This window comes from Erinaceus europaeus, chromosome 16 (assembly GCF_950295315.1).
Source record: "Erinaceus europaeus chromosome 16, mEriEur2.1, whole genome shotgun sequence".
NCBI lineage: Eukaryota > Metazoa > Chordata > Mammalia > Eulipotyphla > Erinaceidae > Erinaceus > Erinaceus europaeus.
Genome location: NC_080177.1, coordinates 46,719,893 through 46,735,995, shown reverse-complemented (window position 1 = coordinate 46,735,995; position 16,103 = coordinate 46,719,893). Strand labels below are relative to the sequence as shown.

At 41.5% G+C, this 16,103-nt stretch overlaps 2 protein-coding genes across 6 annotated transcripts in view; one reads left to right on the top strand and one right to left on the bottom strand.

The window, feature by feature from the left end:
- Positions 1-16,103, bottom strand: part of NUSAP1 (nucleolar and spindle associated protein 1) — an 87,685-nt gene that overhangs the window by 37,447 nt on the left and 34,135 nt on the right. Inside the window, exons 1-2 of one of the 3 annotated variants that reach the window (XM_060175066.1) lie at positions 14,976-15,170; positions 3,687-3,755 (exon numbers count right to left, since the gene is read on the bottom strand). In XM_060175066.1, the coding sequence (XP_060031049.1) occupies positions 3,687-3,755; positions 14,976-15,092 (186 nt within the window). In that variant the 5' untranslated portion in view covers positions 15,093-15,170. Of the gene's footprint in view, positions 1-3,686; positions 3,756-14,975; positions 15,171-16,103 lie in introns of those variants that run through there. The other 2 variants (XM_060175065.1, XM_060175067.1) reach the window with 2 other exon arrangements.
- OIP5 (Opa interacting protein 5) overlaps positions 15,144-16,103 on the top strand; it is a 120,506-nt gene continuing 119,546 nt past the window's right edge. For 2 of the 3 annotated variants that reach the window (XM_060175072.1, XM_060175073.1), the window contains exons 1-2: positions 15,144-15,274; positions 15,318-16,002. In XM_060175072.1, coding sequence (XP_060031055.1) covers positions 15,271-15,274; positions 15,318-16,002 — 689 coding nt within the window. In that variant the 5' untranslated portion in view covers positions 15,144-15,270. The remainder of the gene's footprint in view (positions 15,275-15,317; positions 16,003-16,103) is intronic. The other variant, XM_060175074.1, reaches the window with a different exon arrangement.

Sequence of the window (16,103 nt, the reverse complement as noted above, 5' to 3'; positions counted from 1 at the left end):
AATCATGTTGAGATCAGCCAGAAAGAGAAGGAAGAATATGGGATGATCTCACTTATAAAAAGAAGCTCAAAAATAAGAATAGAAGGGAAAACACAAAGCAGAACTTGGACTGGAGTTGGTGTACTGAACCAAAGTAAAGAACTCTGGAGTGGTGGTTGGGGGGTGGGGAAGGGTTCATGTCCTGGAATATGATGGCAGAGGAGGACCTGGGGGGTGTCTATTTAGAATGTTATGTGAAAAACTGAGAAATGTTACACATGTGCAATTACTGTATTTTGCTGTCAACTGTAAACCATTAGTGCCCCCCAATAGAGAGAGCGAAAAAAAGAAATCATTGTATGATCATGGTTTTACTATTAGTGGAGAATGGTAGAATTGATTATTCAGCATATGCTGAGAAAGCAATTTTTATTTTTATTATTTTTTTTTAGAGAGTGAAAGAGAGTGTAAGAGACCACAAGCATGGGAGTTGGGCGGTAGCATACTGGGTTAAGCACACGTGGTGCGAAGCGCAAGGACCGGCATAGGGATCCCGGTTTAAGGCCCCGACTCCCCACTTGCAGGGGAGTCCCTTCACAGGTGATGAAGCAAGTCTGCAGGTGTCTTTCTCTCCCCCCTCTGCCTTTCCCTCCTCTCTCCATTTCTCTCTGCCCTATCCAACAACAACATAAATAATGATGACAATAATAACTACAAGAAGGGCAACAAAAGGGGATAAATAAATAAATAAATAAAAGAGACCACAAGCATCGAAGCTTTCTTCAGTGCAATGGAGGCTAGGCTTTAACCTGGGTTATAGCAAACCAGTACACAATATATCCAAATGAGCTATTTTGCTGGCCCTCTATTTTTTTCCTTGTTTGTTTTTCTAATATTTGGTGAGGAGGGTGATTAAACTCTTATTAAAATTAAATCTGGGCAACTTAGGTGGTGGTTCAGTAGACAAAGTATTGGACATTTAAGCATGAGGCCTGGAGCTCATACCAGGCATTGTACATCCCAAAGTGATGCTCTGGATCCCTCTTCCCTATCCTCGCAATAAATAAGTAAAAAAAAAAAATCTTGTTCTATAACTACAGGTAGTAAGTATTTTTCTCTCCCCCCTCTCCATTTCTCTCTGTCCTATCCAACAACAACAACAACAATAAGGGCAACAAACGGGAATAAATAAATAAATATTTAAACAATTTTAAAAAAAAAGGAAACCAATACAGAAGTGGTACCTTTGGAGTTGGGTGGTGGTTACCATGTGCAAGGACCCTGGTTCAAGCACCAGCTTCCCACCTACCGAGTGGAAGCTTCACAAACCTGGATTGAGCACATGGGAAAGCAGTAAGCTATCTCATTACCCAAGTGAGCTATCTTACTGGCCTTAATTAAATAAATATGTATATATATTTTTTGTCTACAGGGTTAGTGCCTGCACTACAAATCTGGTGCAGGCATCACCATGTGAGCTGCTTGACACGGTATCAGCTTCACAGGAAGTTCAGCACGGCTGGACTCTCCAGACCAAACTGAAACCATCTTGCCTTTTGCCATGTATAGGGCTTGGGATTAAGCTCTGTGTGGTCTTAATAATATTTACCTTTGGCCATGCTCAGAGCCTGACCAATGACAAAAATAATGACAAAACCTGCACTGCACTCTGTAAGATTGATCATAATGGAAGAAGTAATATGAGTAATGCAGAATTTTTCAGGAGACTCCAAGAGGAAGAATTGTTTTCCCCTTTATCTACACCACTTCCTTTAGTATTCCCCCTAAAATATAGAGAAAGATTGGTGGTTTCCGCAGTGGAGGGGCCACCTTACATAGCATAATTAATAAATGGAAAGTTATGGTACCCACCTAGATAGATATAATGGGCCTTTTTATCTACCGCCCACCACTATGCTTCTAACTTCCTTATACAGAAATAGTACATGAGAACCTAGGTCACATAGTGAACATACACAGAAGATGGATTCCAGTTAGAGAGCTTAACTTTATAGAGAGGCTGGCCAGGTCAGCACCACCTTGGTGCCTTCTCAGTAAAGAACAAAACAAAACTCCTTGATCAAACAATGGAACAGATTTTATGAAAAATGGGCTGCTCAATTTGTTTAAGGCCCCTAGAAACATAACAAGCTTGAACTTTCTATGAACCATTGGCTTCTGATGCATAGGGGGCAAGAGAATGGCATAAACATACAGGTAGAATATTAATCTTAATCAATAGGACATTTGGCTAGCACACAGGTACAGGAATAACACAAAACATAGAAACTGTGATGTGATCTCTAGGGAGTAAAGTGCCCCTGGAATGTGAATGTTACACAAAGCAGGAGGTGTTCTCTACCTGTGCTGTTCTTACTTGATTTTTTTTTTTTTTTAATAATTAAAGCCTTCGTGATTTTTGTATTAGTGACCAAAGCCTTGGTGATTTTTATTTTAATAATCTGTACCTTGGTGATTTTTGTTTTAATGATTTAAGCCTTATGAGACTATAAATATAAAGTTCTGTTTAAGTATGACAGAGATGTCTGCTTGAGCCTGATTCAGCATCAACTCACTTGTCTCTCATTCTTCATTCTTTGCTGATGCCCCTTCTTCTTCCGGATACCCTAATAACCTGCTGGGGCTGGCCCCCGGCACAAATCTACTGCTCCTTGTGGCCATCTTTTTTCCATTTTTGTTGCTGTTGTTACTGTTGGATGGGACAGAGAGAGAGAGGAGGGAGAAAGACAGAGAGGAGGAGAGAAAGACACCTGCAAAACTGACCCTCCCTTCAGGTGGGGACCTGGGGGCTCAAATCACTTTAGTACTTACTACCCGTGCTTAAACCGGTGCACTACTGCCTGGCCCCCCTAATTAAATAAATTTTAAATACACAGGCATGGGCAATCACGCAGCTGGAACAGAAGTTACCCAATAAAGCTCCTAACCCCTGCTTTTTTTTTTCTTTGCAGAGTACCACTTCTTTTACAAGCATTTATTAATTTTTTCTATTATATTTATTTATTGCATAGAGACAGCCAGAAATCAAGAGGGAAGGGGGGGTGATAGGGACACCTGCAGCACTGTTTAACCACTTGCAAAGCTGTCTCTCTGCATGTGGGGACAGAGGCTTGAATCAGGGTCCTTGAACACTGTACCGTGCTCAACCCCGATGTATCACCACCTGGTCCCATTATTTATTTTTTAATCACCTTATTGGGGCGGGGGCTTAATGGTTACAGTACAGTTGGTGACAAAGGTAAAATTTCATATCTCTCATGTGGGAAAATAAAAACAACTCAGGTTCTTTTCTGCTATCATGTACCAGGTCTCCAAAGGCCCTTGTTTCCTCCTGCTTCCTCAGAGTCCTTTAGTTTGGTGCAACACATCAAACAGTCCAATCTTTTAAAAAGTTTTATTTATTTATTTTGAACAGACACAGAAATAACTTAGGAAAGGGGGAGAGAAAGGGAAAGATAAACCTGTAGCACTGTTTCACCACTTGTAACTTCCCATATGCACGTGGGGGCCAGGGTCTTGAACCTGGGTCCTTACACGCTGTAATATGTATGCTTAATCAGATGCACCACTGCCTCCTCCCCTCAAATAATAATTTCTTTGGTGATAGTGTCGTAAATTACCACTGTTTCTTACCTGTTAAGTAACTTAATTATGTTATTTAACAGATATTGAAAAACATTACTTACCTCACTCTCATTTTCTTTACTTGCTTTATGTTCAAGGTGGGCTTTTAAAGATTTTAACAGCTTGTCAGCCTGTGAAAGAAGTTGAAGACTATATTAGTATAGTGAAAGAACAAATAAGAAAGCAAAGTGGACTATTTCTTCCCGTTCTTGTATTCATCAAATATTCTATGGATAGGCTCTGGGAATAGGATGACAAGACAGACTTGGTCCCTGACCTCACAGATAGCTGAAAGTGGGACATAGGGAAAAGGGTAAAAAAAAAAGGTAGAGTAAGGCAAGGATGAAGTTGGAGTGTGAAGAACTTAATGTGGCTAGAGAGTGGGATGTTGGAAATTGAGCAGGGATCTGATTTGCCATACCTTGTATGCCTCATAGAATATGACTTTCACGTTCACAGCAAAGGGAATTCTCTAAAGAATTTTCAATAAGACAATGGGTCTGGGATTCGGGAGGTAGTGCAGCGGGTTAAGCGCATGTGAAGCAAAGCGCAAGGACCAGCTTAAGGATCCTGCTTTGAGCTCGGGCTCCCCACCTACAGGGGAGTCGCTTCACAAGCGGTGAAGCAGGTCTGCAAGTGTCTATCTTTCTCTCCCCCTCTTTGTCTTCCCCTCCTCTCTACATTTCTCTCTGTTCTATCCAATAACAACGACTACAATAAAACAACAAGGGCAACAAAAGAGAATAAATAAATAAAAAGTTAAAAAAAAAAGACAATGGGTCTACTTTGTTTACTATGGGTCTAATTTTGTACTACTCAGAATGACCACTCTGGGTGTACAGGAAGCATTTTATGGGGGTAAGGTGGAAGACAAGGAAACATTGTGGAAGTGACTGTAGGAAATCAGAGATAACTGTGACCTAAGACAGTGTGGAGTAGAGACGGTATGGATGAGATAAAAACTCTACAAAATAAAATCACCATGAATTTTGGGGTTAAGAAGTAAGGAAATTGGTACCATCTGCTTCCTGCCTCCTTCTGTCTGGATGGATGGGTAAGTGTGGAGCGGTCCCAGAGAATAGGAATTCTGGGGCTGGGCAGTGGTGCACTCAGTTAAACACACATATTACCAAGTGCAAAGACCTGAGTTTCAGCTCCTTGTTTCCTACCTGCAGGGAGGATGCTTCATAAGCAGTGAAGCAGGTCTGCAGGTGTCTTTTTTCCTCTCCCCTTATTTTCCCCCCTCTTCTCTCAAATTCTCTGTTCTAATAAAAATTAGAAAGAAGGAAAAATAAGAAAAAAGGGGGGGATGTCAAAGGCATATTGATCTTAGAGAGGAAGATGGTTACAGGTCATGAGGACTCCTAATTTCACTTCTTTTTTAAAATTTAATTTAAAGTTTTATTATTTTTTTGTATTATCTTTATTTATTTATTGGATAGAGACTGCCAGAAAATCGAGAGGGGCAGGGGTGATAAAGAGGGAGTGATACAGAGAGACATCTGCAACACTTCTTTGCTACTTACAAAGCTTTTCTCCTGTAGGTAGCAACTGGGGGCACAAACATGGGTCCTTGTACATTGTAACGTGTTCGCTCAACCAGGTGTGACACCACCAGGCCTTGAACCATCTGCTTTTACTTTTTAAAGATTTTTAAAAATATTTATTTATTCCCTTTTGTTTTATTGTTGTCATTTTTATTGTTGTTGATGTCGTCGTTGGATAGGACAGAGAGAAATGGAGAGAGGAGAGGAAGACAGAGACGGGGGAGAAAGACACCTGCAGACATGCTTAGCCGCCTGTGAAGTGACTCCCCCGCAGGTGGGGAGCTGGGGGCTTGAACGGGGATCCTTGTGCAGGTCATTGCGCTTTGTGCCATGTGAGCTTAAGCCACAGCACTACCACCTGACTCCCATCATCTGCTTTTTAAGCACTTTCATTACAGAGTTTCCCTTTCTTACTCACTGCAGATGAGAGTTTCTTATAGGAGAAAGAGAAAGAGAAGCCAGACTATCACTGTGATAAATGTGGTGCTAGGGATGGATCAAGAACCTCAGGCATGCAAATGAGACACTACCAGTCGAACAATTTCCCTGCCCACAAAAGTATGTTTATTTTGCCACCAAGGTTATCTATATTACTAGGGCTCCTGACTGCAAAATTTCACTGTTCTCTGTGGAAGTTCTGTTTATTTGTTTGTTTAACATAGAGAGTAAAAGGCAAAGAAGGAGAGTGACTTCATCACAAACTCTAGAGGCAAGGAGGCAGTGGAATGGCATATTCAAAGTATTAAAAAATATAAGAACTGCCAGCCACAAATTACCCTTCAAATATGAGGGAGAAGCAAAGTTTTTTCAAACATTCAAAAACTGGAGGAATTTGCCTCTACTTACTGACCCTGCCTTGCAAGAATTACTGAGAGGAGTTCCAAATGAAAAGAAGAAACAGGGTCTGGGTTGTGACTCAAACTGGTTGACACATGTTACATTGCTCAAGGACCCATGTTTGAGCTCTCAGTCCCCACTTGCAGGGGGCAAGCAGTGTTGCAGATATCTCTGTCTCCCTCCCATTCCTTAATTTCTGTCTGTCTCTATCCAATAAATAGATCATAAAAAATTAAAAATGGGAGTCGGGCGGTAGTGCAGAGGGTTAAACGCAGGTGATGCAAAGCAAAGGACTGGCATAAGGATTCCGGTTCGAACCCCCAGCTCCCCACCTGTAGGGGAGTCACTTCACAGGTGGTGAAGCAGGTCTACAAATGTCTATCTTTCTCTCCTCCTCTCTGTCTTCCTTTCCTCTCTCCATTTCTCTCTGTCCTATCCAACAATGACATCAATAACAACTACAATAATTGTAACAACAATGAAAAACAACAAGGGCAACAAAAGGGAAAATAAATAAATATTTTAAAAAATTAAAAATAAAAAAAGGAAAAGAAGAAGCAAAGGAAATCCAATTTTTAATGAGATGATCAGTATTAGAATAGAATCAGGAACACAACAACAACAAGGGAAAAACAGACACAAGACAAGGGAAGAGCAAAATAGAGTGGCATGGTCCAAAGTTGGTGAACCAAGATCAACTTAAATTATAAGCTAGACACAATGTTCATGATAATCACAAAACAAAATATAGCACAAACAAAATAGGAAACATATATACAGTAGACAGACCACTAGAGAAAAATAGACAAAATCTTTAAAAATCTAGAAAAAAATCTTTAAAAATCTAGACAAAATCTTTAAAAAGAAAAAAAAAAAGTGGTCAGGGAGGTGGTGTAGTGGATAAAGCATTGGACTCTCAAGCATGAGATCCTGAGTTCAACCCCTGGCAGCACATGTACCAGAGTGGTCTGGTTCTCTCTCTCTCCTCCTATCTTTCTCATTAATAAATAAATAAAATCATAAAAAAAGAAAAATATCTACATAAAATAAAAAACAAAAACAAACAGGAAGGAGTCGGATGGTTAAGTGCACATGGCGTGAAGGGCAAGGACTGACAGAAGGATCTCAGTTCAAGTCTCTGGGTCCCCACCTGCACGGGAGTCGCTTCACAAGTGGTGAAGCAGGTCTGCAGGTGTCTATCTTTCTCTCCCCCTCTGTCTTCCCCTCCTCTCTCCATTTCTCTCTGTCCTATCCAACAATGGCATCAATAACAATAATAAAACAAGGGCAACAAAAGGGAATAAAGAAATATTTTTTTAAAAAAGAAACAGGAAAAGAGTCAACAAGTACATAAAATACCTTCAAACAAAAAACAGAATGGCTATAAACAAATCACATTTATTAATAATCATCCTAAATGTGAATGGGTTAAATTCACCAGTCAGGGAGTCAGGTGGTAGCGCAGCAAGTTAAGTGCACGTGGTGCAAAGCCCAAGGACCTGCGTAAGGATCCTAGTTCGAGCCCCTGGCTCCCCACCTGCAGGGGAGTCGCTTCACAGGCGGTGAAGCAGGTCTGCAGGTGTCTGTCTTTCTCTTCCCCTCTCTGTCTTCCCCTCCTCTCTCCATTTCTCTCTGTCCTATCCAACAACAATAATAACTACAACAATAAAAATAACAAGGGCAACAAAAGGAAATAAATATCAAAGAAAAAAGAAAAATAAATAAATTCACCAGTCAAAAAATTCAGAGTGACTGAATGAATTAAACATAGACCCATCTATTCTGTATCTCCAGGAAACGCACATCCAAAAGAAGACAAACAGAAGCCACAATTGAGAAGAGAGGGGGAGAGAGAGGGAGAGACAGAAAGACACCTGCAGCACTGCTTTGCCATGTGTGAAGCTTCCCCCTTGCAAGTGGGGATTGGAAGCCTGGACCCAGTCCTTGCACAGGGCGCCACCACCCAGTCTCCCTCCCCCCATTTATTTTCTCTCTGTCCTAGTGCTGCCACCAAGCCCCAGCGATAACCCTGGAGGCAAAATACAAAACTATAGATATATAGCCCTGATGAACATTGATGCAAATATCATGAAGATTTGTTTAAATCAAATTCAACAACACAGCAAGAGAATAATTCATAAAGACCAAGTGGGATTCATCCTTGGGAAACAGGGATGGTACAAACATCCCGAAAGTTAATCAGTGTAATTTATCATGTCAACAAAAAAAAGATACAAATCACATGGTCATATCAATTGATACCAAAAAGGTATTTGGCAAGATCCAACACTCAAAAAGATAAAATACCTCGGGGTGAATCTCATGAAGGCAGCACAAGGCTTACAATGAAAATTATAAAATAATGTTAAAAGAAATAGAGGACACGGAGAGGACTTCCAGAGGCGGGGCTATGTGCAGCAGCAGATCTGTTTCTCTCCTCTCCTCTCCTCTCCTCTCCTCTCCTCTCCTCTCCTCTCCTCTCCTAGATCAACTAGGAATACCAAAGAAGACCACCTGGGACTGAAACAAGACAGCACTAGAACGACTACAGGAACCCACCAAATCACTGGTGAGTGCAAACACATGTGGCTGGTGACAAGAGAGGAGCCTAGGGAGAGACTAAGTGGCTGGTAACAGTCCGACGGTCTATCAGTTGAGACACCACCTCCAGTCTGTTCCACCAACGAGGGGACAGATGAAGGGAGGAAAGGACTCCCCGGAGACTCACCAAGTGCAACTCTGATTCTCCATTGCTACTGCTTCAGAATCTAGAGCAGCAGCAGGGAGAGACACTGGGGGACAGAGATCTAACCGGAAAATTCAGGAGAAGACCTATACCTTGGTGGCATAGTTGTGGGGCTGTGAAAGTCTCTTTGCATAACCACTGGACTATTTCTGCCACACCCTGCCTTATCTCTTGGTCAGGAGTCAGTGATTAAGTTAAGAAGGCTACTTATATTAGAAGCCCTCAGGCTCCCATAGCCTACATAGAAGAAAAAAAAAATTTAAAAAGAGGCTTTTAAACCACTGAGCTCCAATCAGGGATTAAAATACTATTAAAACAACTGTTTAACTTCCACCACTGTGAACCCTTTAATTACCTTAGACACAAGTCAATCCAGGAAATAGTGATCAGTAATTTGAAAAGTACTAAGAGAGGGAACTCATAACATAATATATAAAATGGGTAAACCAACAAGAAGAAATATTGGAGAAACTAACCAGGACAAAGTCCAGCTAAAAGCCCCCAAAAGGGTGAAGCACAAAATAATGAGTTCAACATCCAAACATTAGCTAAGGAAATAATCACAGGAGTGAGTAAAAAGTTTGAAAGAATTGTAATCAGAAATACAGGAACAACAAATGAGACTCTGGAAGAAAACACTAAATATCTCAAGGTTATTAGAGAGCTGAAAGCTGAAATAGCTGAGCTAAGAACACAACTAGCTGAACAAGATAAAACATTATCAGAACAGGGAAACAAAATAGATGAACTCCAGAAAACAGTAGAGGGCAGAGAGAATAGAATCAATGAGGCTGAAGACAGAATTAGCAAGATTGAGGATGAATTAGAGACAACTAAAAAAGTAAGAGATTAAGAGATGCTGAAAACAACAACAGAGACCTATGGGATGACTTCAAAAGAAACAATATATGCATTATTGGCTTACCAGAGGAAGAAAGAGAGGGAGAGGAAGAAAGCATTCTTTAGGCCATAATAGCTGAAAACTTCTCTAGTCTAGACAACATCAAAGACATAAAGATTCAAGAAGCAAAGAGGGTCCCAAATAGAATTAACCCAGACTTAAAGACACCAAGACACATCATATTTAGAATGGAAAGGAATAAGGATAAAGAAAGGATCATGAAGGCTGCAAGAGAAAAACAAAAGTCACCTACAGAGGAAAACCCATAAGATTAGCAGCAGACTTCTCCACACAAACACTACAGGCCAGAAGAGAATGGCAAGATATCTATCGAGTGCTCAATGAGAAAGGCTTTCAACCAAGAATACTATATCCTGCTAGACTGTCATTCAGACTAGATGGAGGCATCAAAACCTTCTCAGACAAGCAACAGTTGAAGGAATCAACCATCACCAAGCCTGCCCTGAAATAAGTTCTGAAAGGTCTTCTATAAACAGTCAGACCATCATAAATTAGACATATATCAGAACACTCTAAAACTCTACAAGAATGGCATTAAAATATCTTCAATCTTTGATATCAATAAATGTCAATGGCCTGAATTCACCTATTAAAAGACACAGAGTAGGAAGATGGATCAGAAAACACAACCCAACAATATGCTGTCTACAGGAAACCCACCTAACTCAACAAGACAAACACAAACTTAAAGTGAAAGGATGGAAAACTATCATATATGCTAACGGCACACAAAAAAGGGCAGGAACAGCTATTCTCATATCTGACACAATAGACTTTAAAATAGATAAGATTAAAAAAGATAGGAAAGGACACTACTTAATGCTCAGAGGATCAGTCAATCAAGAGGACTTAACAATTATTAACATCTATCCACCCAATGAGAAGCCATCTAAATACATCAAACGTCTACTGAAAGAGCTACATCAATATATTAACAGCAACACAGTCATAGTAGGGGACTTCAACACCCCACTCTCTCAACTTGACAGATCATCCAGGCAGAAAATCAATAAAGACATAAGGGAGCTAAATGAAGAGATAGATAAACTAGAACTATTGGACATTTTCAGAGTCATTCATCCCAAGAAACTGGAATACACATTTTACTCAAATCCACATGGGTCATTCAAGGACAGACCATATGTTAGGCCACAAAGACAACATCAGCCAATTCAAGAGCATTGAAATCATCCCAAGCATCTTCTCAGACCACAGTGGAATTAAACTAACACTTAACAATCAACAAAAGATTAGTAACAGTCCCAAAATGTGGAAGTTCAACAGTACACTTCTTAACAACTTCTGGGTCAAAGAGGAAATCAAGGAAGAAATCAAAATGTTTCGAGAGTTCAATGAAAATGAAGACACAAGCTATCAAAATATTTGGGACACAGCTAAAGCAGTCCTAAGAGGGAAGTTCATAGCTATACAAGCACACATTAGGAAACAAGAAAAGGCACAAATAAACAGCACATCTTAAAGACCTAGAAGAAAAACAACAAAGGAACCCTAAAACAACCAGAAGGACAGAAATCACTAAAGTTAGGGCAGAAATCAATAACACTGAAAATAAGAAAACCATACGGAAGATCAATGAAAGTAAATGTTGGTTCTTCAAAAGAGTGAACAAAATCGACAAACCTTTAGCCAGACTCACAAAACAAAAAAGGGAGAAGACCCAAATAAATCGGATAGTAAGTGAAAGAGGAGACATCACAACAGACACCACAGAAATTCAACATATCATGTGAGGCTTCTATGAACAACTATAGGCCTCCAAGCTAGAGAACCTGGAAGAAATGGACGATTTCCTAGATACCTACCAACTTCCAAAACTAAGTCAAGAGGAAGTGGATAACATGAACAGGCCCATCACAGCTAATGAAACTGAAACAGTTATCAAAAATCTCCCCAAAACTAAAAGTCCTGGACCAGATGGTTTTACAAATGAATTCTACAAAACCTTCAAAGAAGAACTAATACCGCTACTTTTAAAAGTCTTCCAGAAGACTGAAGACACTGGAATACTCCCTGCCAGCTTCTATGAAGCCAACATCACTCTGATACCAAAAACAGACAGGGACACTACCAAAAAAGAAAACTACACACCAATATCTCTGATGAATACAGATGCAAAAATATTGGACAAAATTCTAGCCAACCGGATACAGCAGTATATCAAAAAGATTGTTCATCATGACCAAGTGGGGTTTATCCCAGGAATGCAAGGTTGCTTTAATATATGTAAATCAATCAATGTGATCCACCACATCAACAAAAGCAAGACCAAAAACCACATGGTCATATCAATAGATGCAGAGAAAGCCTTTGACAAAATACAACATCCCTTTATGATCAAAACACTACAAAAAATGGGAATAGATGGAAAATTCCTGAAGATAGTGGAGTCTATATATAGCAAACCTACAGCCAACATCATACTCAATGGTGACAAACTGGAAGCATTTCCACTCAGATCAGGTACTAGACAGGGCTGCCCACTATCACCATTACTATTCAACATAATGATAGAAGCTCTTGCCATAGCAATCAGGTAGGAGCAAGGAATTAAAGATTGGAAGAGAAGAAGTTAAACTTTCCCTATTTGCAGATGACATGATAGTATACACAGAAAAACCTAAGGAATCCAGCAAGAAGCTTTTGGAAATCATCAGGAAATAAGGAATGTGTCAGGCTACAAAATTAACATTCAAAAGTCAGTGGCATTCCTCTATGCAAACACTAAGCTAGAAGAAATTGAAATCCAGAAATCAATTCCTTTTACTATAGCAACAAAAACAATAAAACATCTAGGAGTAAACCTAACCAAAGAAGTGAAAGACTTGTATACTGAAAATTATATGTCATTACTCAAGGAAATTGAAAATGACACAAAGAAATGGAAAGATATTCCATGTTCATGGGTTGGTAGAAGTAACATCATCAAAATGAATAGACTACCCAGATTCATCTACAAATTTAATGCTATCTCCATCAAGATCCCAAGCACATTTTTTAGGAGAATAGAACAAATGCTACAAATGTTTATCTGGACGAGAAATGATCTAGAAATGCCAAAACAATCTTGAGAAAAAAGAATAGAACTGGAGGCATCACACTCCCAGATCTCAAACTGTATTATATGGCCATTGTCATCAAAACTGCTTGGTACTGGAACATGAATAGACACACTGACCAGTGGAATAGAATTGAGAGCCCAGAAGTGAGCCCCACACCTATGGACATCTAATCTTTGACAAAGGTGCCCAGACTATTAAATGGGGAAAGCAGAGTCTCTTCAACAAATGGTGTTGGAAACAATGGGTTGAAACATGCAGAAGAATGAAACTGAACCACTATATTTCACCAAGTACAAAAGTAAATTCCAAGTGGATCAAGGACTTGGATGTTAGACCGGAAACTATCAGATACTTAGAGGAAAATATTGGCAGAACTCTTTTCCGCATAAATTTTAAAGACATCTTCAATGAAACGAATCCAATTACAAAGAAGACTAAGGCAAATATAAACCTATGGGACTACATCAAATTAAAAAGCTTCTTCACAGCTAAAGAAACTACTACCCAAACCAAGAGACCCCTCACAAAATGGCAGAAGATCTTTACATGCAATATATCAGACAAGAGGCTCATAACCAACATATATAAGGAGTTTGCCAAACTCAACAACAAGAACAAATAACTCCATCCGACAATGGGGGGAGGACATGGACAGAATATTCACCACAGAAGAGATCCAAAAGTCCAAGAAACACATGAAAAAATGCTCCAAGTCTCTGACTGTCAGAGAAATGCAAATAAAGACAACAAGGAGATACCACTTCACTCCTGTGAGAATGTCATACATCAGAAAAGGTAACAGCAGCAAATGCTGGAGAGGGTGTGGGGTCAAAGGAACCCTCCTGCACTGCTGGTGGGAATGTCAATTGGTCCAACCTCTGTGGAGAACAGTCTAGAGAACTCTCAGAAGGCTAGAAATGGACCTACCCTATGATCCTGCAATTCCTCTCCTGGGGATATATCCTAAGGAACCCAACACACCCATCCAAAAAGATCTGTGTACACATATGTTCTTGGCAGCACAATTTGTAATAGCCAAAACCTGGAAGCAACCCAGGTGTCCAACAACAGATGAGTGGCTGAGCAAGTTGTGGAATACTACTCAGCTGTAAAAATGGTGACTTCACCGTTTTCAGCCAATCTTGGATGGACCTTGAAAAAATCATGTTGAGTGAAATAAGTCAGAAACAGAAGGATGAATATGGGATGATCTCACTCTCAGGCAGAAATTGAAAAACAAGGTCTGAAAAGAAAACAGAATTAGAACCTGAAGTGCAATTGGCGTATCTCACCAAAGTAAAAGACTCTGGTCCAGATAGGATTCAGAGGACCTAGTGGGGATTGTATTGTTATATGGGAAACTGGGGAATGTTATGCATGTACAAACTATTGTACTTACTGTTGAATGTAAACCATTAATTCCCCAATTAAAAAAAAAGTGGAAAAAAAAAAAAAGAAATAGAGGACACAAGTGGAAGAACATTCCTTGTCCTGGATTGAAAGAATAAACATTATTAAAACAGCTCTTTTATCAAAAGCAATCTACAATTTCAATCAAAATGCCAACAACATTTTTTCCAAGCAAACCCAACTTGTCCAAAAATATGTGTGGAATACAAATTGCGAAAACACTTCTGAGCAAAAAGGTTACATACGTAGGTATCATCCTCCACAACTTCAGTTCATACAACAAAGCAATAGCAATTACAATAGCATGGTTTTGGGATGAAAATGCACACTTGCATCAGTAGAGCAGATTTGAAAGCCCAGAAATGAGCCCACACATATGACAAAGGGGCCAAAACCATTAGATGAGGTAAAGAAGGTCTCCGGCATCGAATGAGTCAGAGTTCTCTCTTTCTCTCATAAATGCATAATGTATTATTATTAATTTTTTTGTGGTGGGGAAGGCCTCACCGCTCCCTTTTCAGGGGGAAGGGTGACAGCCAATAGCACCGCCCCGCCGCCCCTGGTTTTCCTCTCCTGGCTGCAAGGCTCTTGGTGCTGGGGCACGACCTTAGGCGTGGCGAGCCCCCCACAGAATCCCGAAGAAACCGTTTTGGAGCAGGTCTCTGAGTTACCCAGAAAAGTCAACCTCAGAGCGAGGTGCTTGTGGCTCCAACAGACAACCAGTTCAGGCCTGAGGTCGGACACCTCCGCTGGGGGGTGGGCCGCCAGGGCGCCCACGCGTCCTCCCTCCGTCTGGCCCGCTCGCATACCCTCAGGTTCGCTCGCAGGCCCAGTCTCTTAGCCAAGTTCTGCAGGTCACTGTACTTGAAGGCGTCCAGAGCCTCCGGCGAGGGGGTGGCCATCGCGCTGGGCTGTGCAGCGACCATGCCAGAAGCCAGTCTTCAAGGCTCAGCGGCGCTTTTCAAAGTTGGCGCCTCCGCTAACGTCCACCCAGCCGCGGCTTACAGTTTAAACTAACAGTGCGGCTCTTCTATTGGCTAAAACTGAGTCGGGCGGGGCTTCTTCGCGTTGACCAATAAGATGATTGGCTTTCCTTGCTGACAAATGCGTGTTCTTCCCTGCCCCACAGCAACCCATAGGCTCTTGCCCAGGCCCAAACACGGCCAATGAGGACGCAGCGCAATGTTTGGGGGCGGACCTAATGATTTTCGAACCTGGCGCCGGCGACGGGAAGATGGCGGCTCCTCTTCAGCGCCCTAGTGTGTGCAAAGGATATCTGTCTCTGGTGCCTGTCTCCTTTGATGAAGCTAAGAGAGAGAACGACGCATCGTCCACGACAACATCTATGGAGTGGGACACGCAGGTGGTGAAGGGCTCCTTCCCACTGGGCGCCTCGAGGCTGGGGGCAGAGGAGCCGTGTGGCCCGCATCTGCCTGTGTGGCTGCAGCCCGAGCGCTGCGCGGTGTTTCAGTGTGCGCGCTGCTGCGTTGTGCTTGCCGACTCGCTGCATCTCGCCTGGGACTTGTCGCGCTCGCTCGGGGCGGTAGTCTTTTCCAGTGAGTGGGGCAGTGACGGGCGCTGGCGGCTGGGGATTGTGCTTGCGGAGAGCGCTGGAGCGGGCAGTGGGATAGAGGCCGGAAGGACGTGGAACCCCTTGCTAAGACTGAGGGCGATTTATTGGCATTTTTGTGGCAGTGATGAGTCTGTCCGAGTGAGGAGGTTTCTCTTCCAAGGCCTCTCGACACTCTTGCCTGTGTTTGTCTTCCTAGGAGTTACCAATAACGTGGTTTTGGAAGCACCTTTTCTAGTCGGCATTGAAGGCTTCCTGAAAGGCAGGTACGTTGTGAGATAACCCCTTCTCGGGTTGCCCACTTCATGATTTTCATGAGCATGGAAACGACTTGCATGAGGAGAAAGCAGTCTGATCTTGCAAGAAG